We start from the raw sequence: 24,888 nt of genomic DNA, 5'->3' as shown, positions 1-24,888 counted from the left end.
ACTGCTGCTTCTCCTCCCCCCAGCTCTTATGCACCTGAGAACAGAGGGAATGTGATCACACACACTATTTATTTTTTAAACAGAAGAGGGTGGGATTTTTTTTTTATACAGTATATCAATGCACAAATGTATTGCTCTTTGTTTCAATTTTAAACCGAATTGACTGTGAAAAGGTGAATCACTTCAATGCCATTATAAACAGGGCCTTGAAGCAGAACTTGGACTAAAATTCAAAGTTTGCTTATTACATGCCGACACCCCTACCCCCCCAAAAAAAAAAAAAAAAAAAACTTCCCTTATTCCTGGCTTTTGCACTGTAAAAGGGTATCGTGCCAAAGCACCTTCTCGTGAGACTTGGGATCCTCAGCATTGCTGCAACAGAGGGGAAAAGACAGTGTGTGTGTCTTTTGAACCATGATCCTGTGTGAATATCCAACTGTCACAAACAGTTTGGGAGTTTTTTTGGCAAGGCTTTAGGGTGCCACAGGTTCAGAAACTACACTGAAGTGTAACTACCATGTTCCACAAAGTGATTTGCACTGCTTGTTTTTTTTTGGGGGGGGGGGCTAGTTCCTGTGTTTTGCTCAGGCCCGAATGACATGCCATGCTCCAGCAGCCCCCCCCCTTCCCCAGATAACCTTGTCACATATCCCTGGAAGCCGCAGAAGCCCATTCACAGAATGTCAGGGAGCCGAGCTGCCTGGAAGAGGCTGCCAGCTAAATAGGACCAAGATTGAGGCTCTAACACTCGAACAGCAGATCACCACAAGAGAGATTGCCGGATCCGCTAGGCAAGCAAGTATGTTTTTTTTTTTTTTTTTAGAAGGAAACTCAGCATAACAGGTTAAGCTACACTTTAAGCAATATTTTTAAAAGCTGCACAGATTTTTTTTTTTCTCCTGATGGGGCACCATGGCTGTATAGTCAGTTTTAGGGCCAGTTCACACCAGATGCAGTTCCGTGTGAATTTTTTCTGCACTTAAAATGCATGCAGTGTTTTCCATGTATTCCAATGGCTCTAGTTCACACCATGCAGTCAGTTTCCGGTTCAGAAACTGACCAGATGGTGTGAACTAGAGTCATTGGAATACATGGAAAACACTGTGCATGCATTTTTAGTGCAGAAAAAAAAAATGCACACGGAACTGCGTCTGGTGTGAACTGACCCTTAACGTAAAATGCTGCACTCACTCTTCTCTACCCATGTCATCTACACCCAGGGCCGCCATCAGGAATTATGGGGCCCCTTACACAGCTTCAGGCATAGGCCCCCTGGAGCAGAGAACCGGGGGGGGGGGTGCTGACGCCTGAAATTGAGAAGCGGGGTGGTGCCGCCACTAATTGAGAAAACTGAGAAGTGGGGGGGCCGCCCCCCCCCCCCTTTACAAAAAAAAAAAAAAAAAAAAAGAGAGGGGGTAGCCATCCGGGGCCCTGGGCCCTTTATTAAAAAAAATTATTACAAAAAAGGGGTTGACATCCGGTACCATGGGGACCTCTAGGCCTTTTAATAAAAAAGAAAAAAAACTGCCTGTACCCCCCCCCCCCCCTTGATGGCAGCCCTGTCTACACCAGTCAACCATAAATGCATGACCATCCACCCAATATTGAATAGGTCCCACTTTTGTCACCAAAACAAACCTGACTTGTTGTTAGGCATGGACACCACTAAACCTCTGAAGGTATGCTGTGGTATCTGGCACCGGGCCATCAGTAGCCAGTCGGTTTAGTCCTGTACGTTGTGAGGGGAGGGCCTCCATCGACTAGACTTCAAACTCATTGTTGTGTTCCTCAGTGTGGCAGGTGCATTATCCTGCTGAAGGAGGCAATTGCTAAAAGGGAAAACTATTTCCAAGAAGGGGTGCATTTGGTCACCACCAATGTTTAGGTAAGTGGTACAGGTCAAGTAACATCTATATGAATAGCAGGACTTAAGGTTTCCTAGCAGAACATTGCCCAAAGCACCACACTATACTGGTTGGCTTGCCTTCTTCCTGTATTGCATCCTGGTGCCATCTCTTCCCCAGGTAAGTGACGCACACTCACATGGTCATCCACAAGATTTAAAAGAAACAGCGATTCGTCAGACCAGGCAAATTTCTTCCATTGATCTGTGGTCCAGATCCGATGCTTACATGCCCATTGTAGGAGCTTATGGCAGTGAACATGGGACAGCACAGGCACCCTGACCAGTCTGAAGCAATATAGGCTTATACACAAACTGCAATGCCAATCTTTTCTGCTTTCAACACCTCAACTTCAGGGACAACATGTTTACTTGCTGCCTAATATATACTTACTGGCTTTCAGATGCCATTGTAACAAAACAGTTATTTACCTAACCTGTTAGTGGTCATAAAATTATTATTATATTATGGTGTATAACCCCTATTTCAACCCTCAGATCAACAGACTTGGAAACATAGATGTTGATTTACTAAAGACCAAGAGACTGTGCACTTTGCGAATGCACAGTGGTGTCCATGTGTGCGGTGCACATGAGCCCTGAGGGGGGGTGGGGCCCATGGTGTCATTAATAAGGCAAATCTGTGGAATAATATATATATATATATATATATATATATATATATATATATATACACACACACACACACACACACACACACACATACAAACACACACATATATACACACACACACAGACAAGTTTCCACCAGTCTTATAAAAAAGCAGTTGTGTCTTTCAGGACACTCCGATCCACATGAAAGAATAGAAAAATACATGGACCTAAAGAAGAGCACATTTGGGTGGAAGTGTTTTCCAACTGGTTATTCCCATATTGCAGACATTCTCCCAATTGTGTTCTCTAATAAGAGTAAAATTTAGAACCATAGTTGTTAAAATGTTGCGATTAAAGCCATTCCCCCCCCAATCTAGATAGTGGACCGTCCACCCCTTAAGTACCCTCTCCCAGCGGTAAAGAATCTCCCACTAGGTTAGTTCTGGGAAAGAGCACCCAATACATTGACTGGCTGTTACTTCCAACATGGAACCAGATGAGACAACGACACCTGCTGGTACCCATGGGAAATACACCCAACACAGTCAGTCAAAGCTGGAGCAAAGTCCAATTTAGCCATAAAAAAAAAAAAAACTGAATTATCTACATTTCAGATATCCCACTAAATTTGAATAATAGCGCCTGGTCAACAGGAGCAGGGCGCTACACAATTTACAGGCAACAGACAGTCCAAATGTTCTAAAGCACAGGTGTCAAACACAAGGCCCGCGGGCCAAATCTGGCTCTCCAGGCCATTTCATGTGGCCCTGCAGGAGAGCTTGAGCCCTCTGGTACTACTCCAGACCCCGATTTTCTGCTTTCAGGCAATGCATACAGCTTTTTCCCCCCCCAGCAGCAGCATAAGGAAAGGGGGTACACTGATGTAAGGGAGAGTGGGGGACTGAACTTGTGATGGTGGGGTGGCTCTCGACATCTAATCTTACAGATACAACCGACCCTTTTAAGGACAATCATAATGCTGATGCGGCCCATGATGAAATCGAGTTTGACACCCCTGTTCTAAAGTGTGGCAGAACATTAGCAATATTGACGATATGTGGGTAGAACACCGCTATTGTGACAATAGTTGGGAAACAGAGCCAAGGTGGAGCTTAGGAGGGCTTCAGGTGACCATTGTATCTGAGATTGGACCAGGCTGCTAGGCACATTACACCTACAGTATGCAGGTGCTGCTGCTGACAATGAACAACTAAACTCATGGCTTTGTAGGGAGCCTCTGCATGTGGGGGGCAGGCAGTGGTGCAGTCCGAGCACGCCAACCTGCTCCATGTCACTAGTAGTCCAAAGCGCAAGCAGGATCTCAAGAATTAGGTTATCAAAGTTTTCTTTTTTTTAACCATACTGCAAAAACTAGACAAAAAAAAAAAAAAGTACCCAGAGGTTTTGTTTTTTGCATTTTTATTTGCTCAAGGAACATAAATTAAAGCTCTTTTTGTCAACAACAAAAATGAAAATCTGTGCACAACATACAATTGAGATTTGTACGATGAGTCTTCACACCACAAACTTGTTCTTGGTAAGGGAACTGCTCTTTGTGGCTGTATCTGCATGTGCTTGATAACCAATGACTGCCTTGGAAGACAGGCCTAGTCTCTCCTTATAAACACGGCTGAAGGAAAAAAAACACACATTACTGTAATTAAAAACTGTAGCATTTTAGGTCATTTGATCAGATCTCATTTCCCACTATGAACTCAGTCATACATAATCTGCACATTTGTTTAATTAGACCAGAGGATAAAGAAGAAGCAGTGGGAGACTGGCCATCGGCAGGATCCCTCTGGTGAGCCCCATGTATCCTTATCCAGAAGTGAAGTTTTATTTGCCTCCCTACCCTCTCACAGTGGTGTAACCAACCAGCTACAATTTAGTAGTTAATGGGACCGACAAGGGTCACCTTTTCTTCAATTCAAACCCGAAAACTTTAGCGACAATTTTAATTATTTTCATAGTATACACTATAGGATTATAAAAAAAAAAAAAAAAAAAAAACGACCAGGGACACCTTTGAGTGCCCCAAGGAGAGTAGCAAAGTCAGAAAACCTCAAAGCCTGAAAGTGTGGCGATAGCCGCTACAGACGACTGCAACACTGGATCTAGTGACTAGAGCGCCCCCCCATGCTCCTACCCAAATATATATTTTTACCTAAATGCAAGTAATACATAAAAGAAAAGAAAATACGTTTTAGGCTTTGGAATATTGCAGTCAAGTTAGATGTGAAACACACACACACACACACACACACACACACACACACACACACACACACACACACCTTTGTGAGGCCTTAAGCCTAAAAAAGTGTGGGGGTCTCCTCCAGGGATTTGTAGTTTCACCACAGCTATTCACGACCATGCCATCCAAATCTGCAAGTTGCACTGGGGTAGATTCACATACGCCGCCGTAATTTGAAATCCGCGCCCGCGTATCGTTACGCCGATTCTCAAAGGCAGTTACGCTGAAAAAATAGGCTTCCTCCACCGACGTAACTTGATTGCGGCGGCGTAGAATTGTGTGCAATATAACTTTGGCCGCTAGGGGCGCTTCCGTTGTCGGCGTAGAATATGCTAATTTCCTAGATACGCCGATTCACAAACGTACGTGCGCCCGGTGGTAGTTTTTTACGTCGTTTGCGTAAAGGTTTTTTCTGCGCAAGGCTGCTCCTGCTATTAGGAGGCGCAGCCAATGTTAAGTATGGACGTCGTTCCCGCTTCGAAATTTGAATTATTTACTTTGTTTGCGTAAGTCGTTCGCGAATAGGGCTGGACGTAACTTACGTTCACGTCGAAACCAATACGTTGTTACGCCGTACTTGGAAGCAATGCACACTGGGATATGTACACGGATGGCGCATGCCGTCAGGTCATCCTTAATTTAAATAAAACACGCCCCCCTGCCACATTTGAATTACGCGCGCTTACGCCGGCCCCTTTTACCCTACGCCACCGCGACTTACGGAGCAAGTGCTTTGTGAATACAGCACTTGCTCCTGTAAGTTACGGCGGCGTAGCGTAAATACGATACGCTGTGCCGCCGTAACATTGCGCGCCCGTTCGTGAATCTACACCACTGTGTTTTGTGAACTGCTAATACACACCTGCAGCGGGTTCATATAAAACTAGGTTCGATTTTGATGCAGTGTGGAAACCACACAGGATTCTGCACTGCATCAGTGTGAACCAGGCTTAATTCTAAATATTTGATCTAAAATAATGATTACGGAGCTAGGACTTACCCAATGTGAGTGACAGCCTCTCTGTTTTCAGTCTCTCTGGTCCAGAGCGCTATTTTGTCACCTTTTGCACGAATGTTAATTACAGCTCCACAGACCTCCTCACTGTGTTCATCAAAAGCTTCACCAATTAGACACAGCAGCTGAGAAAAAAAAAACGGTAATTTTTTTTTTAGATAGCAAGCAAGCAATAAATCTGAAAAGCTTTCTATAAAGAACATTTGGTGTACATGGGAAAGCTGCTGTGCAGGTTTTGTATAGAACTTCTTACAGAAATCAGAGTTCAAATGCATATGAAGTTCATTGAATCCTATAGAAAAGCACTGAACAGTTTATGAACAATCACAACAGAGTTGGTCTTGCCTTCCATTTAGTGCAAAAAAATCATATCAACGCACAAAGCAGATTTGATTTCCAGAATACAGTCATTTTATTAGCACTATGGGGATGCCAAAACATCTAAACATATAGATAGCAAGAACACGCACATGACCAACTGTTGAAGGGGCATGAACGAAAAAGGTCTGCCAACCGGCTTCCGATCAGCGTTCTCCACTAATGGCTAAAAGCGCTGACGGGAGTGCTCAGGCAGCAGGGGGGCATTGTCCTCATTCGAACATAATGGCACAGCAGGTGAGATCGCTGTACCAACATCAGATAGCGGTCAGGTTTTTTTTCTTTCAGCCCTGCTGACACACACACACACACACACGATGTGTACTAGGCTTAAAGGGCAACTCCACTGTTGTGGGGGGGCGATGGCAAACATAGAAAAAAAAAATAGCGTATACAATTATTGCACAAGTCATATTGTAATTGAAAAGGTAATTTTTAATAACCTTCAATCTGCAGCTCTGAAATTTTCTAAAAAAGTGCAATGCAATATGGCTACCTGGAGGTGTTCTGTACACCGGATGTAGACAGAACGCCCCCCAGAAACATGTCCTGCTTGTGTGATTGGCTCACTGATTTTCCCAGAAATCTGCCCAAGTCAAATTTCAGGCATCCCCAAAAAAAAATAATATATATATATATATATATATATATATATATATATAATCCAATAGAAAAATCTGGTCTAAAGGGATGCAGGTGCTGCAGCTGGTTGACAATTATGAAACCACTCCCATTAGACTTTCCCAAAAAAAGACTTACACAAAAAAAATCCAGTTACCACACCCCTCTAATACTGAAGACTATAAAAGCGCCAACATTGGATCCATTCATTTGCGTTCAATGGCTACTGGACTCTACAAACAAGACATGAAACTTTACAGTACATTCACACACTTACCGTCTCCAGCCAAAGGGTGTCCAAGTCACTGTGTCTTTGCTGCTTGGACAGAGTGATGAGCCATCTCCCCCCTCTTTTGTTCCTACTGTCTTCCCACATGGGTTCAATGCCATCCTGCACATGAAATTACACTTAACAGCAATGGCTGTCACAATAGTCAAATTATTAACATTCTGTTTTTAGTTTAGCACATAAAAGTTAACACTCCCACTTCACACATACTCTGTAAATTTTGTGGTTTTGCGACACAAGTTGGGGGTCCCCATTAAAATGAAGGGCACACTAAACATGCGAAAAGGAGCACACAAAATGTGAATGGATCCCAAATCCCAATACTTGCTCCGGGCAAGCACATCCCCGCAGAACATCTATTTGGCTTGCCCAAACAGGCATTTTCCTGAGGGCTGGTAAGCCAACGCCCAACATTTTTTAGGTAGGCATTTAGATCCATTTTCTTTTGTCTTTTGTGTCCTTGTTTACATTAAATTGTACCCACTTCCTGTCTGATAATACAAGATATTTCTCCAAAGTACGGGCAAATCCCACATTTTCCAGTTGTCGCCGACATACTTACTGGGAGATGTTAACAAGACAGGAATTCTAATTGACTGCAAGTGCGACATCGAGCCACTCAAGTTGTGTGAAATTTAGTCTGCCTGTTGCCACATAAAATTCCATAGCCTAATGCCAGTCAAATCACAACAGTCTCCCCTGCACACCTTTTTTAGTTATATCTAATAAAAGTCTACCTAATGGAGCTGCTTGGTAACTTGAATTATTTGTTCTGCACTCCAAACACCGTCTGGACACCTGGTTGAATGGAAAATCACTGCAGTCACAAGCATAGATACTTTCAACTTGTGGTAAACCAATACTAGGAAATGGAAATTAAAAAGGGAGGCCCTTTAGCAGTCAGACAGGGTTCACACTATTGCAAATTGGAAGAGAGTTTCTCTGCATCCAATTCCCATGTCAGGAGATTGTGACTGGCTCTCTATGGAGCCAGTTCACACATCTCCAGAGTGGCTCTGTTATGAATTGCACAAGAGTCCGGTGTGTCTTCTGGTCCATTTCAGGTACGAATTCAGCCAAAAATGCAGCCTGAAATCGAACCTGAAGCAGTGAACAAAGATGCACCGGACCCCTGCTGTGAGCCGCTCCATGCAGCGGTGGGAACCCAGCCTAAAAGGATCCCAATGTATTAGTATAGGTTAGAGTAAATAGTGGTTTGAGCATAAACAAAACTGGGTTTTGACAGACCGCTATATAGTAGAATCATTGTGCCCAGGGGAGGTCTGTATCACTAGACTGAAATGAACACATAAATTAGTAAGATCAGTAGTTACGAACAAGGATTTTGCAACTGCTTGGGTGGCAAAGAGAATAGCCAGGTCCCATGTGGCATCCCTTGGGGGGTACCCCCGAGCTAAGCACTAGCAAAAGGTCAGTGTCACAACTGTAAATGGGCAGGCTTTAGTCCTGAGCCATCAGTCGGCTAATGCTGGGGCCCAGTTGTACTGTTAGTGCACATGAGAACAGTCACGATAAGGCTTGCAGGTAGTAATGGGCTACAGGGCAGCCGTGTAGTCAGTTCCTGGGGGGGGGGGGGGGAATTCAGTCTCTCTAGGCAATAGGTCCTGGCCACAAGGCCCTCTCACCAGAGCCAGTGGTGACTCCGCTCAGAAGTTTCACTGTTTAGGGGAATCCTATGCATCACTTCAGTTTGGCTCTAGACCTTGGTTCACCTGACATTACTCTTTAGCATGGGAGCAGCACAGGGTCATATCCCCATGCTCTCTGATGCTCTCTCCCCCCTGTGGTCTCACAGTCACATTTCTGGGGTGTTTTATCAAGCCTCCCACCCACCACACACATTTCAAACAGCCCAGGAAGATACTGCTTCTCTTTCCTCCCCTGCCTCAGCCTCCTCTGGGAGCGGTAGTTCATTAAATAACAGGAGGCCCACAATAATCCCCCTTCTGCTGATGGAAGTCAGCAGTGCATTGAAGTCCAGCTTGTCTGTTGGCATCCAGTGTACAGGTAATGGCTGATAATTTCACGGCTTACTCCTTGAAGCCTGGTTCTCGGCTTCATCTAAATGTGGAACTCAAGAAAATTCGAAACATCTAAAGTCACCAGACCAGTGACTTCACTGGGTATATGCAAGGGTTTACAACCACTTTAATGCAACATGTCATGAGAGAAAAAGAATGGACAGTGAGACTGGAAACGGAAGATGTCCCTCGGTCATTCCATCATTCTCCCTGCAATACTGCAGTCAAAAATATAATAATGTCAACCCCGAGCCCAGTTCTCTCATGAAATGTTCATACACTGCATGCTTGGCTTTACGCTCTCACCTTAAATATTGAGTAGTCGCATCCAGAGGACAGCTTGCTCGCTAGCTGGACATGTGTGTAGAGTCTAAGGGAAATAATCAGTATATTATATATATTAAAAAAAAATAAGATAAAAAAAAGAAATAAAAAATTACTAAGATTCGTAGAAACATTTTGTTCTTTTGGAAGCACATTTTCTTGCAGCGCAGAACCTCTAGAACCCCCCCCCCTACCCAAAGCCAGCACCAACAATTAACCCTCCCCACACAGATTGGGGAGGATAAATGGCTTGAACTGCTCCTCTTCATCCCACCCCTACCGCTCTGTCTGCCCACACACTCCAGCAGCCTCAGCTACATCTGGATGAGAGGTGCCAACTGCCAAGGGGTGAGTAAGCTCACCATCCATCCAGGTTTGTGATGGAAGTCTACCCCCTTCTCTCTCCCCTGCCTCCGAGTACACAAAAGGTAAATCAGGGTTCTCAGAGCATCCCTTATAGAGTCTGCAGAGTCCCCCCCTTACAGTGTAAGGGAACTCTGCAAGTTCAGAAGTAAAAGGGAAACTCTGGACTCTGATGTAAAGGGGGACTATTGTGATTAACTTATTAGAAATGCCATTTAATTCCAAAATACCGTATATACACTCGGGTACAAGCTGAGTTTTTCAGCAAATTTTTTTGTGCTCAAAATGCCCCCCCTCGGCTAAAACTCGAGTCACCTTTTTGCTCCCGATCTCCCAGACTTTGGAAACCTGGTACCGGCCGGCCATAGGTCCTCTGGATCCCAAACTTGGCACACTCTGCCCCATTCTACCTCTACAAGTGTCCGGGTAACCTATGGCCGGGAAGCACGGATTTTTCAAAGCCGGGCACCCCTTCCATAGACTCTAATGTTAAACAGTAATTTCTCCGATGAATTTGGGGACCCAGTACCGGCTGGTCGTAGGTCCCCTGTACCCAAAACTTGGCACACGTGTAGCCCCTCTTCTCTACAAGTGTGCAAAGTTTGTTGTCTGGGGGGCCTAATTTTTTAAAGCATGGGCACAGTGAGGCATGCAGATGGACACCCTAGGCTTATACGTGAGTCAATACGTTTTCCCATTTTTTTTGTGGTAAAATTAGGTGCCTCGGCTTATGCTCGAGTATATAAAAAAAAAATATATATATATTTTTTTTTTTTTTTTTTGTACTCACCGTAAAATCCATTTCTCTGAGTTCATGGAAGGACACAGCAGCAATTGACCTTAGGGTATTATCCTCCCTTTTAGGAGATTGACTAGGCAGAAAAACAGCATGTTAAGTGTTAAAACACTCCACACAGTACAGTACCTCCCAGGGGGCGGATCCCCCGGGTACATCCCTCTCTGCATCATGCAGCCTCAGTTCGTAAACAAGCAGTACAAAGGAGGGGTGGGTGCTGTGTCCATCCACAAACTCCGAGAAATGGATTTTACGGTGAGTACAAAAATCCTATTTTCTCTTCCATTCATGGACCTTAGGGACGTCCCCAAGCAGTGTCAAAACATCGAGGGGTGGGAAAACACAGTAAACCAACTTCACCCCAAAACAAACCAGAGTTCCTCAGCAGAGGAACTTCAACCTTAAACAGCCGCCTGCAAAACCTTGCGGCCAAAGGAGGCATCGGAAGATGCACTCACATCCACCATGTAAAACTTTGAGAAGGTGTGGACTGACGACCAGGTCGCTGCCTTATACACCTGTAAAACAGACGCTTGATGGCAGAAAGCCCAAGAGGCACCAATCGCCCTGGTCGAATGCGCCGTAACCAGGAAGGGGGGTGCCCGCCCCTTTAGGGCATCGGCCTGAAGCACGACTTGTCTGATCCACCTAGAAATGGTGGCCGACGAGACCGCCAGATTCTTCTTAGGACCAGTCACCGACACGAACAGCCGTAGCAGACAGGTACACCTGAAGGGCTCGAACCACGTCCAAGGAATGCAACATGGCCTCCTTCAGGTTCGTCGGCCGAGGACATAAGGATGGAAGAACAATGTCCTCATTAATGTGAAAGGCTGAAACAACCTTAGGAAGGAATGACGGCTGCAGCACCACCACCTTCTCCCTGCGGATGACCAAGTAAGGAGCCTTGCAAGACAAGGCCGCTAGTTCAGAAACCCGTCTGACCGAAGTAATTGCCACCAGAAAAACCACCTTCTGGGAAAGAGTCAAAGGGATTTTCCGAATGTCCTCAGAGACTCTTGAAGCACCGAGAGAACTAAATTCAAGTCCCATGGAGGCAGTGGAGGACGAACAGGAGGGGCCACATGTCGAACCCCCTGCACAAAACGTACGCACCAGAGAGTTGGAAGGAAAACTCTCGCCTCCGAGGAATCCAGGACCAACCCCAGGTATTCCAGACGCTGAGACGGTACCAACACCGACTTTTGGTCATTCAGCAGCCAACCGAATTCCCGGAGGGTCTGACAGGTGATACACATCCACCTCTAACTCTGAGCTTAAAGAAGCTCTCAGGAGAAGGTCACCCAGGTATCCCACAATAGCGATCCCGCGCTGCCACAGCAGGGCCAGAATCGGAGCCAGCACCTTATTGAAAACCCGTGGTGCCGAGGCCAGGCCGAAAGGGAGGGCCACAAACTGAAAGTGGTCCTCTCCGACCGCAAAGCGCAGAAATCTCTGGTGCTTTGCACATATGGGGATATGCAGGTACACGTCCTTGATATCCAAGGACGCTAGAAAATACCCCTGATGGAGTGCCGCCACTACAGAGCGAACCGACTCCATCCTGAACTTTTGCACCTTGAGATGCAGGATTGGATAGACCCCTTCCTTCTTGGGGACTACAAACAGAGTGGAGTAAAACCCCTGAAACCGTTCGAGTAAAGGAACCGGCACAATCACTCCCCTGACCAGCAGATCCTAAAACAGCCCCAGACAGGGCCTCCCGACGTATCCAGAGGAAGCTGGAGATTGGAAGGAAAAAAATCTGTTTGGCGGACAAGAGAGAAACGCTATCTTGTACCCCAAGGAAACTACTTCGCAAACCCACCGGTCGGAAAGAAGAGACCTCCACCGAGCCGCGAATTTGTGATTGGCGGGGGCAGACCTTCATGCGGAAGCAGGCTTATCCGCAGGCTTGTTGGGCTTGCGGAACCAGGGGCGCTTCTGCCCTTCAGCGGGTGCCTTAGCGCCCTGGAAATGTTTATCTGCCGCACCGGGCGGAACGAAAAGAACGATTGGGGGCGGTAAAGGAGGGCCCCTGCTTACGGCGAGGCTCCTTACCTTTACCCGATTGCGGGAGCAGAGTACTCTTGCCTCCCGTGGCATCTTTTATGATGTCATCCAGAGACGCCCCCAAAAAGCCATTCACCCTTAAAGGGTAAGTCCACCAAGGCCTTTTTAGAAGACTGGTCCGCAGACCAACACTTCAGCCACACAAGGCAGCGTAACACTACCGCGAAGGCCCTGGAGAGCAAGGGAAGCGTATCCAGGGCCGACTCAGACAAATTTTAGGCCCTGGACCAACTGGTCGGCCAGCGCCACACAGTCCTCAGAGGCATTATGCACCTCCAACTCCTGAAGCAACAACTTTGCACGTTCAGTAAGTGTCTGACACTAGAGCCCCGGCCAAGACCGGTCTCACCGCCGACCCCACCACTGTGAACATGGAGCGGGCCACAGCCTCAGCTCTATCTGCGGGGTCCATAAAAGCAGGAGCCCCTTCCACAGGCAACGTGGTCGCCTTGTTCAGCCTGGACACAGGGGGGTCCACTGACGGAGGAAAGGTCCACTTTTTTTTAGGAAGTCCTCCACAAAAGGGTAACGGACCACAAAGCATTTTGGAACAGAGAAAAAAAAAAAAAAAAAAAAAAAAACTTTCTGCGGCCGATCACATTCCTTGTACAAAAATTTGGCCAGATAAGGAACACAAGGAAACACCTTTGCGGTGCGGGCCGGCTTGCGGAACCCAAAAGGGACTGGCATCACTGATGACTCCGCCGAATCCTCAAGTTTTTGAGTATCCCGCACCGATAAGAGCTCCAACAAGCGCCTGCATCCTCTGACATTATGGAACCAGGGCCAGACGCAAAAGGAGGGCCCGATTCCGTGTCAGAGACATCCCCAGAAGAAGGCGGGGGAGGGGGCGCTTTACCCCCCCCCCCTGGCCACTCGCCGCTTCGATTCCTGGCAACAAACGCCTCAAGGAATGCCGTCATAGCATCCATAGAGGCCGCAGGAATAGGGGCACTAAGGGTTAACTCCGCCATGTCTAGGGGGGGGGGGGGGGAAGCCTCCGGTTCGGATGCCATGCTGACCCACCCAATTGCCGCCCTCGGACTGCAAGGCAAGACCCACAGGTCACCCTCCCGGCCGCAGCAGAGAACAGGGGACCCCCCCCAGAGGACTCACCACCCGACCAGGCTGTACTGATGCTGCCAACTGCCCAGAGCGCTGTCCGTGCTGTGCCGTCCCGTCCCTTAGGAAGTGTGCTGGAGCCGTTTGCGCCGTTATTCTGGCCACTAGAGGCAAAAACCCCTTCCAAAATGGCCGCAGACATGCAAAAAACAGCATGCAGGCTACAAGAAAATGGCCACCGAATGGCAATAAAGACGCCCGCAAAATGGCGGCCGTGAAACTGTGCAGAAAAACAGTAAAACACCCAGGACCCCCGGGCAGGCCCCCCCGCACACATGGCAACAATAAGCCCAGAGGCGATTCAGTTTGCATGTGTTGCGCTTTACAAGTCTCTCTCTCTCTCTCTAAGCCCACACAGCACACCCGACAACAGCCACAGGACGGAGCCCCCCAGGCGGACCTCACAGCCGACCACCCTGAATGCGGAAAAGGAGGGAGAGGAAGGTAGAGAGGAAAGCAGGGCGGACCCTCGATAGACCTCCCCAGGAATGCACCAGCTGCACCACCATGCCAAGCCAAGGCAAGGGGATTGCTACTTACCCGTCCTGCGACCACCGGCTGGAGACATCCCAGACAGAACCAAGATTTCCCTGCAAGGCAAGCGTGGGAGCGGACCTTCGGAGATCATGTGCTCGTGACCTTACCAGCTGCATGCACTCCAATATCTCCTAACAGTGCAAGTTTAGGAGAGAGAGTGTCACAGTACATACATGCAAGCTGTAGGTACTGTACAAGGCCCCATGTACACTGCTGCACGAACATTCAGGGGCAGTTGGACGTTTTTTTTTTTCAACTGCCTCCGAACTCATTCAATGTTATCTTATGTGTACATGTACACAGGGTCGTGTATAGGCAGCTGAGTTGAGGCTTTTTTTGGAAAGCAAAAAATAAAAAATAAATTGTTCAGACGCTGAGTTTAGAGGCATTTCAAGCGCCAAATGCTTGTTTAGCCACTTTTCGTTTATAGGCGTTTTTTTAAACGCTTCTAAACGGACATTTTAAAATGTGGGTTACTTTCTGTAAAATTGTTCAGGAGAGGTTGCAAAAATGTCCTGTGTACATGAAGCCCAAGTGGTAAAACAACATTTACTACCACTTTAAATTTGTAGACTGGCACCACATACTAGCCACAAAGACCACCAGATTTTTTTCTCTCATGTTTTGCCACCTTGCCCCTACATAGGAATGCATACGAATTGATTTTTTAAATACATTTTGTAAATGATTATGGTTTCAAAAGAGGACGAGGACATGGATTCCGAAAGAATTAAATAGTGGATGCTTTAACCTATAAATGGATTACAGAGCTTTAATACATACGCCCAGAAGTCTTCCACCGTGTTGAATGTTGTCACGAGACGTAAATTACACTGCCATGGCTGGCTTCTGACATTTTTAAAGAACCAAAGAGCCCACCTAACAAAAGAGAAATATAGTTAATTGGACTATTCACCAGTATTACTTGTGGATCCCTGCAGTTTTTCCTGTCTAACCATACCTTGTTCTACACGGTTCCTCTAGGTGAAGGGGGCCATTTTGTTAAAGGCAAGACTTTGCCTCCATAGTTAATTGGGCTCATCTGACAGCCCTCCTCTCCCATGATCCTGCGGCACACCTGAAGACCTCTGGCGGCAAACTGGTTGAGAAAGGCTGGTTTGTATTACTGCCAAACTTTCCCAGGAAGGGAGTTCCTGGGTGGAGGCACTGTCAACTTTGTTATCAATCCCACGCTTCTACTTGGCAAAGGCTCTGGTTCTCTTATTTACCTACAGGTTTTGCACAATATCCTGTTTGGGGGAGAGCCATTTGTCATAACCCTTTACCTTCCCTAAAATAAGGTTGCACGGGCATGCCAGCAGACGTATTCTTTTATTTCAGATCACTTTCTACACAGTGAACAAACATTTCCCTGCATGAATACAAATCCACAGGGTTGGCTATAAATCAGTGGGCAGAGTTGCTAAGCACAAGAGGAAATCCCTATTTGCTCATTAGACCATCCCTGTTTGAGGTTTAGAGGACCTGATCGTTAAGAGTACAATTGTCCTCCGTAAGAAACTGATGGAAAAAACAAGGCACAGAATGCGATGGCAGTTCCTCCACATCACCACTTCTCTGTTCAGAACCTTACAGTGTTCATTGTTACCTGCAGGGATGCAATTTAATACTACATAATGGAGATAGTGAGCAATGTAAAGATCTGCAGCAACAGAAGCTCCAGTTATGCCGCATGATCATTTTTCGGGTTCTAAAAAAAAACAAAAAAAAAAACACACACCTCACACACGTTTTCGGGCCATGCCTACACACGAGCGTGAAAAAAAAGGGGAAGTTCCATGCGGATAGTGACACCCTTGGGGCTGCTTTAGCTGATTTTGTGTTAGTAAAAGACGATTCGCGCTTTTCTGTCTGTTACAGCGTGATGATGTGCTTACTCCATTACAAATGGTAGTTTTACCAGAACGAGCGATCCCATCTCATAACTTGCTTATAATCAGGCGCAGATTTTTTACGTCGTTAAAAGCCCACATACGACCATTTTTTAGAATCCGAAAAACAACATTAAAAACGTTAAAAAATAGAGCATGTTCGAATTTTTTTTTTGCCCATTTTTTAGAACCCGAAAAATGCTCTGAACCTCCACACACGTTCGTTTTTAATGACATTAACAAAACAAAAACTTAATTTTTTAGAACCCGAAAAATGATTGTGTGCATTAGACTTACCGGTAACTCTTTTTCTAGGAGTCTTCGAGGACAGCCTGAGATTTATGGCTCCTCCCTCCGGGACAGGAAACATATACCAACAGTTAAAAGGCGGTCCTCCAGGCCTCCTCTTCAGTTTAACCAAGAACTCCTGGAAGGGTCTGAAAAGACATAACATACTAACAAAATGTCAGTACACACATCCTACGCCAGTTAATATAAACACCGGGTTGGAAACCAGGCTGTCCTGGAAGACTCCTAGAAAAAGTTACCGGTAAGTCCAACTCCGGTTTTCTCCTTTCGTCTTCCAGGACAGCCTCTGAGATAAGCAAGGAACTTACTTTGTCACAGCGGGATCACTGCCTGGAGGACCTTTCGTCCAAATGTCTGTTCTTTCTCAGACAATAGATCCAGACAATAATGTTTGGCAAACGTGGAGTAACTGGACCATGTCGCTGCCTTGCAGATGTCCTCCGGAGAGGTGCCGGCCCTCTCTGCCCATGAACTAGAGAGACTGCCCTGATTAATGGAGCTTGCACCCCTTCCAACTTATAAGCTTCTATAATTGCCATTTTAATCCATCCGGCAATGGAAGATTTGGCCCCTGCAAAATTAACAAAAAGGGATTCTGACTTTCTGAAGCTACTGGTAATTTCTAAATAAACTAAAAGGCACCTTTTAACATCCAATAAACTTAGATCTGCTTCCTCTGTTTGAGGTAGAACTAAAAGTCGGCAGGACTATATCCTGCGTCATATGAAAAGTAGACGCTACCTTTGGGAGAAAACTGGGGTCTGTCTTGAGTACGACCATGTCGAACAACAAAAATGGCTCCCTAATCGAAAGCGCTTGCAAATCACTCACCCATCTGGCTGATGTGATAGCGACCAGAAAAACGTTTTTTAGGACTACCCATTTTAGGAAAGATTCCTCCAAGGGTTCAAAGGGGCTACCCGGCTTTGAGAACAAAGGAGATCCCAAGTGGGACAGGTCGTCACCCTCACTGGCATAGACCTTACCAGGGCCTTGAAAAAGTTTTAAAAAAATTGATTCTGCTGCAGCGAGGTCTGAAGGGAAAAAAAAATAAAAAAACACCCCACACTTAATGCTGCCACTTGTACCTTTAGAGTACTAGGAGAAAGGCCCAACTCTACCCCTGCCTACAGAAAATCCAGGATAGCTGGAATCCCCAGATGATCAAGCTCCTGCTCCGCCAACCAAGAATAATTTTTTTTTCAAATCTTGGCATAAATTGCCTTGGTTACTGGCTTACGGTACTCCGAAAAAGTTTATCACTATCTGAAAAGCCTTGAGACTTCAGCAGCTGTTCCTCAGATACCAGGCTGTTAAACCCAGCTTCTCTATCGGAGGATGCAGGATAGGGCCCTGAGAAATCAAATCCTTCCTGATCAGAAGATGTAGCGGTGGAAGATTGGGCAATCTCTTTAGACTGGCAAACCAAGGTCTCCTTGGCCAAAAAGGTGTTATCAAGATGAGGTCCGTTGTTTCTGTCAAAAACTTTTGACAAGGGCTGGCGAACGTGTCTATCCCTCTGGCCTGATCCCATGGATGAACTGAGAAAAACGGAGCTACCTTCTTGTTCTTCTCTGAGGCGAAGAGGTCCACCTCCGGCTGTCCCCATTTTTGCACAATCTCCCCGAACACCTCTTCGTTGAGAGCCCACTCGTCCTGCCTTACACGCTGACGACTCAGGAAATCTGCCAGCGAGTTTTGTGAGCCCTTTAGATGGACGGCTGACAGAGGACAGGTTCACCTCTGCCCAGGACAGGATCTTGTTGGCTATGCTTTGCAGAGCAGGACTTCTGGTCCCCCCTTGCTTGTTCAGATATGCGACAGCTGCCACATTGTCTGTCCGAACCTGCAGATGCTGTCCTATCCTTGCGTGGAGCTTGACCCTGGATGAAAGGGGCATCTGGAGGTCTAGATCCTGTCTCCTGCCGCTCCAATAACGGAGCACAATACCCTGTAAAGGATGCTGATGGAACCTCGCCCAAGGTACCGCTGGGAAACAAGCTGTCATCAGACCCAGCACCCTCATTACCTCTCTGATCGTGGCTACCTGATTGGATTGCAGCTGGTTTACTGCCTGATCCACTTTTGTAATTTTTTCCTTGGGGAGAAAGATCTTCCTCTCCACTGAAGAAATCTTGTACCCCAGATACAGGACTTCCTGAGATGGGATCAATTGGGATGTGTCCTTGTTGATTAGCCACCCAAGAGAAGAGAGGAAACTGTGCCTCCCGCAAGTCTTTCTCCAGTTGTTGAGCTAAGTTGGCCACAAACAGGAGGTCGTCCAAATATGGAATTACCGTAATAGCCCTGACTCTTAACGGGGCTAGGGCTTCTGCCAGAACTTTTGTGAAAATTATTGGCGATGAGGACAGACCAAAAGGAAGAGCTTGGAACTGGAAGTGCAGTATCTCTGAATTTACTCAGACTGCCAACCTGAGCTATTTTTGAAATTCTGGATGAATTGGAATGTGTAAATAGGCATTCCTGAAATCTAGAGTAGCCATGTGACAACCTGGGAACAGTAGCTTTGATACAGTAAAGATCGACTCCATCCTGAACCGTTTGTTGCAAGAGTCACTGAGGTTTTGGGATGGTTGGAGGCGGATTAAATAAGACGTTTTTTGGGTTGACCCTCCTTCGACTGTGTCCTTCCAAGTGCCTCCTGGAGGCCGGGTCCAAACAGGTGGTCACCTGAAAAATGGTAACCCGCAAAGTTTTAGTTGTGAGGCGGCGTCACCTGTCCAGGTTTTTAGCCACACAGCCCTTCTAGCAGCATTCACCAGAGCAGCTGACCTGGCTGCCAATTTTATGGATTCCTGTGAAGCGTCTGCCAGAAACCCGACTGCTTTAAATATTAGAGGGAACAATTTTAAAAGTTCCTGTCTAGGAGTGCCAGCCGATATGTGAGCCTGTAGTTGTGTAGTCTAAATTTCTGGCCACACAGGTCGCTGCAAGAGCTGGTTTCAAACCTATAGAAGAGGCATCCCAAGCTCTCTTTAGCAGCAAGTCCCCTCTCTTATCCATAGGATCTTTAAGAGACCCTAGATCAAAGGCCAAGTGCGTTTTCTTTGAGACTTTGGCTAAGGGAGCATCCAATTTGGGAAACTTTATTCCAGGGGTGAGTCGCATTCGCCTCAAACGGAAATCTCATCTTGAGGCTACCTGAAAAGAAATGTCTCTTTTCCGGCTGTTCCCACTCCAGAAGAATCGATTCAATCAATGATTTGTGAATGGGAAAAACCCTGGTCCTACTTGCACTAAACCCCCTGGTACATCAGGTCGTGCTTAGAGAGTTGAACCTGTTCCTCACAGATCTCTAGCGAGTCATAAATTGCTTCTAGTAGATCCCCCACATCATCCAGAGATCATTTATATCTGGACACCCTGAAGGAATCTTCCTCCCCCTCTGAATCGGATGCTGAACCCGCTTGAGAGGAGGCCACTGATCTGGGAATCCCCCCCCCCCCCCATCTTCTTCCTCTTCTTGCCTCTGTGGCAAGGAAGGAATACTAGCTGCTCTAGATAGGGAAGAAGAGGGGCCCTGTATCCCATCCCTTAAAAGACTGGAATGTGGATGCAAACTCGTCTTTCACAGATGATAGTATCTTATGACAAGCTGTCACTGAATCATCTTTTACTAGACTGCTGACACACTCGGAACATAGTGGTTTTTCCCAATTGGCCCCAAACTTGGTCCCACATACGGCACATTTTTTTTCTAGGCGGCTGCGTCTTGTCCTTGGCTTTAACCTGAAAGCCAAAACAAACAAAAAACTGAATGGCTTGTTTTACAAGGTGATCATTTACAATCACGTTAAGTAGTGGAGTGCACAGGAACAGCAGAAATAGGCAGGCAGATGATCCCAATTCAGGGTCAGGAAAATGGCAAGGATGGATAGGAAAGGGCAGTGGTGTGGAAGATGGGATTTTACCATCCAGTATAGTAGGTTTAGTAAACTGCACCCTAAATGCGCATTATAAAAGTTAGAGAAAGTTATCAGAAAGAGGTGGTGGATTATATGATATATTAAGATAATCCGGCACAGATGCTGGGCAAAGTGGCACTCTAGTGCTCAGTGTCATTGTTGGGCACTTTTTTTGCTGCGAGATTTTATGCATATGCTTTTTCAGTAGTCAAAAAGATATAGGATTGCTCAATTCCGTGAAACAATCTGCAGAACACAACTTATCTGAAGTCCCCAAGATCCACAGTACATTGTTCCAAGGACTCTTTGAGCGACTCATGATGCCAGGTTTCTATTAGTGCCTATTAGATGACCAACTTTGTAAATTCACTTTTAGGGAAGATGTGTACCTGCTTTGGAGAGGATGTTTCTCCACATTCTCTGTAGCAATAACCACGTCCTTTTTCTTTCTCCTTTTTTCATTGTCTCTTCTGGGAAGACCTTTTAACGTTGACTAAAGAAGAGGAAATTGCTTACCAAGACATATATACAACTACAAGACCCAAGTTCAATGAACACAGAACAGTTTGCTTAGGTTTTGAAATGTATAATCACTGGATAGGAACATAAGGCTGCATATCATTTCCAAGCTAGTCTTAGCTTATCAGCCTTTGTTTTGAGTAAAACAAAGCACAGGTGCAGTTTAAAAATGTTCAGGTTACATGTGCCTATGGCAGCTTTACATCCAGACATTCCAACACACAATAGATAGACATGGGACTGTTCCACCCTCCAGCCACAATTTTTTTTATAGTTATGTGTCCTGTGCACAACATGCTCTTGGGGGGAGCAGTCACTTGGGCAGCTTAGAAAACCTTCAGTATTGGCATTGTTGCCCCTGTAAAGAGTTTCAGCCAGTACTGTTCTTTTCCTCCCCCTCCATAAAAACGTATGTTCAGCAGGGCCGTCTTAAATGTTCATTGAACCCTGGGCAAAAAGTTCTTGGGGCCCCCACATGCAATTTTGCTCTCCACCTGCTCTGACACATACAATAAAAATCAGCTAGACTTAAGGGGTTGTAAAGGTAATAAAAAAAAAAAAAAAAAAGTCCCTAACTAGCTTCCTTTACCTTAGTATAGTCCTCCTTCACTTGCCTCATCCTTCGATTTTGCTTTTAAATGTCCTTATTTCTTATGAAAAATGCTCACTTCCTGTTCTTCTGTCTGTAACTACACACAGTAATGTGAGGCTCTCTCCCTGGTGTGGAGAAAGCCTCTTGAGGTGAGAAGGGGGCGAGCAGGAGTGTCAGGAGGCCCACTAACACACAGCTCCTTTATCTGCAAAGTAGAGAGCGTCCCGACACGCATTACTGTGTGTAGTTACAGACAGAAAAAAAAAACAGGAAGTGAGGATTTCTCAGAAGAAATAAGGACATTTAAAAAGCAAAAATCTAAGGATGAGGTAAGTGAAGGAGGACTGCACCAAGGTAAAGGAAGCTATTTAGGGATTTTTTTTTTACCTTTACAACCCCTTTAAAAATCAGTTTTCTGTATCAGATCAGGCAGTGATTGCAATTGGTTGCCAGCGGTTACAGCATATCATTCACCATTTACTGACTGGTTGCTAGAGGTTATAGCACGATTTATTCTTGTTTATTGGTCGCTAGAGATTACTGTACAGTAATACTGCTCATTGACTGGTTGCTAGAGGTTACAGCACATCACCTCTTCACTGCAGAGGTGCTGCTGGCCTCAGCTATTTACATTTGAATCCTGCCACCATTTACATATAAACACAGTCTGCAGACGAGTCATCTGTACACAATAGGGCACAGCTGGGCAGCATTAGTACCAGCACTTCACACCGATATATCAGGAGACAGCACAGGACTAAAACTTCAAGGGACAAGGGATTTTTAAACTGGGATAGTTGGCAAGTATGAGACAGCTGCTTTGGACCCCACAACAATGACAGGGCCCAGGGCAGATGCCCCCTTAGCCCTGCCTAAAGAGTCTACACACCCCCTGTTAAAGTGTCAGGTTTCATCAGTGTAAAAAATAAAAAATTACGAGACCACGATAAATGATTTCAGACCTTTTCCACCTATAGCCCTGGCTCACACTGGTGCGATTTGACATGTCGGCGGCGCTGCACCGATTTCAAAAAGGTAGTTTCTGTACTATTTTTTGCGATTTCGGCCTGCGATTGACATCTGTGCAGAAACTGCACAGATGTCTCAAATCGCAGCTTTAATCAGGACTGACATGCAGGAGTGAAATTGTGCAAGTTCAGCTTCATTCCCGCAGCCCAGTGTGAACTTGGGCTAAGGTTGGGTTCACACTATTGCACGTTAGATATGAGTTTCCCCGCATCCAATTCACATGACAGGAGATTGTGACCGGCTCTCAATAAAGCCGGTCCACACATCTGCGGGGCAGTCGTGGAGCGCACTGCAGGAGAGTCTTTGGCTTAGTTTCAGGTTGAATAATAAATTTAAACCTAAAACTGAACGGGGACGCGCCAGACTCCCTTCTGCGAGCCGCACAGTGTGAACCCAGCCTAAATGAATGGGAAAATGTGCGATATATTGTTTTTAAATCTCAATTCTAGGCAAGCAATCATGATGATTTTAGTAAAAGCTATCCATTTAAAGAATTTTAAACTGACTTTTTAAAGCAGTATTAAACCCAAAACGTTAATATCTTGCAGTTTACCAGTCATTAGATGTGGCGGCTGCATTCATTTGCTTTTTTAGCCCCCCCCCCCCCATTTTCACCTGGCAATATCTGGTCAGTAACGTACCTTCTGTACTTCAACTGTGGATGAAGAAGCACCTTTGGACAGCAGCATTGTCAGTGTTAGAGGCACTAGCAGATTTAGATACGCTAACAAATTAAAGCCAAACTCCAACTAATACTTTATAAATCAGTTACAGCCCTTAAGGGATAAAGGTTTTACATAAAGAACGGCTGTAAGCAACTAGTTAGTGTTAAATTTAATCTCATACAGACTTACTGGCTAGATCAGTGTTTCTCAACTTCCGTCGTCAAGGCGCCCCAATAGGTCATGTTTTCAGGATTTCCCTCAGATGAAACAGCTGTGGTAATTACTAAGGCAGTGAAACTAATCATATCACCTGTGCAAAAATGGAACGCCTGAAAACATGACCTGTTGGGACGCCTTGAGGACTGAAGTTGAGAAACATTGGGCTAGATCACCAGATAAAAAAATAAAAAAAACACAAACAAAACACCCTAAAAACAAAAATCAATGCAGCGATCACATCTAAGAGATGGTAAGCTGCAAGATCATAAAGGTTTGCTTTTCAGTTTAAAAATATATACCATTATCATGCCTAAAAAGGATAACATTCCAGGCGATGGCATACACACCATGTTACTTAACTCCTTGTATGCCAGGAGATTTACCCCCTAACTTCTTTAAAAGGACGTGTGTGTAAAAAAGAAGGAGGAGGAGGAGGCAGAGACTTCTTTTGTGAGTGCAAGGCAACCCATTGAAATATATGAGCTGCCATAAACATTACACTGCATGGTGTGAACTGAGCATTTGGTAGTATACAACCAAAGCAATCATTTGTGAGACAAAAATAAATCATGTACTAAAATAAAAAAAATTCTCACCTGAATCAAGAAAACAGTCAGCAAAATAAATATAAAAAAACCCCCACAAAGATGATTTAGAACCTATATGAAACCACTTTAAATCCAGTTTAAGTTTGTGAACATGGCCTACGCAGCATATTCCCTTTTGTATACTTTACCTTGCTTTCAGGAGTTAAATTGAAAAAAAAAAAAAAAAAAAAAAAAAAAGAAGACAGATTTGGTTCCCCAGGGCTTGCAGTCATACAAAAAAAAAAAAAGCCACCAAAAAAACATATCGATGCAACCTGTTGGTTCACACAAGATAAGGTTTCTGCTTTTTTCTTAGTTCATGTGAGATTGCCGCAAGTTCTATATTACATCATACAGACTTGTGTGTGGTTTTTTTTTTTTCTCTCCCTTACAAACCAATTATTACTTACTCCTTCAGCTGCAGCCATCTTGTTATCACAGGGGATATCCTACAACACGCCATCTGGTCCATATTTATATGATGAGCTGCACACCTTAAAGAAACAGAGCACTTTATTTCAGTCCATATATTGTGGCTGTGCATGTCTTTCACTTTGTGTGTGGATTGCATTCATATGAGCACATAGGTGCACACAAGCAGTTTTTCTTGCTATGTCCTTGCTAAACCTGAAATATAACGAAAGGCAAACCTTTTTTTTTAATTTGTTGATAGAGCGGAGAGCGATTAGAATGCCTGTCAGTCTTTTTTTTGCTGTCTGTGCCCCCATTAGGGAGATTTGCCATCTCTATTTGCCATGTTTATTGCTATCATTAAGACCCCTTTCACATGAGGAGTTTTTCAGGCGGTACAGCGC

General features: G+C 45.4%; 1 protein-coding gene across 1 annotated transcript; it reads right to left on the bottom strand.

Moving 5' to 3' along the window:
- Nucleotides 1–3,920: 3,920 nt before the first annotated feature.
- EIF4E1B (eukaryotic translation initiation factor 4E family member 1B) lies at nucleotides 3,921–24,588 on the bottom strand. The gene is made up of 7 exons (XM_040344397.1): nucleotides 24,484–24,588; nucleotides 20,852–20,955; nucleotides 15,119–15,214; nucleotides 9,427–9,490; nucleotides 7,067–7,180; nucleotides 5,776–5,915; nucleotides 3,921–4,148 (listed from the first exon to the last, which is right to left on the bottom strand). The coding sequence occupies exons 1-7, from the start codon at nucleotides 24,499–24,501 to the stop codon at nucleotides 4,034–4,036; spliced, it is 651 nt and encodes a 216-aa protein (XP_040200331.1). The 5' UTR covers nucleotides 24,502–24,588; the 3' UTR covers nucleotides 3,921–4,033.
- Nucleotides 24,589–24,888: the final 300 nt, after the last annotated feature.

Source organism: Rana temporaria, chromosome 3 (assembly GCF_905171775.1).
Source record: "Rana temporaria chromosome 3, aRanTem1.1, whole genome shotgun sequence".
NCBI classification, from domain to species: domain Eukaryota; kingdom Metazoa; phylum Chordata; class Amphibia; order Anura; family Ranidae; genus Rana; species Rana temporaria.
This window is presented reverse-complemented; position numbering and strand designations above follow the sequence as displayed.

What these genes read in the sequence shown, in the direction of transcription:
- EIF4E1B (XM_040344397.1), bottom strand. An exon ending in AAACATCCTCTCCAAAGCAG is followed by an intron (nt 15,215 to 20,851) that starts GTACACATCTTC and finishes CTCTTTTGTTAG; the next exon opens with GTGGGCTCTTTGGTTCTTTA. An exon ending in ACGGTGGAAGACTTCTGGGC is followed by an intron (nt 9,491 to 15,118) that starts GTATGTATTAAA and finishes TATTTCCCTTAG; the next exon opens with ACTCTACACACATGTCCAGC.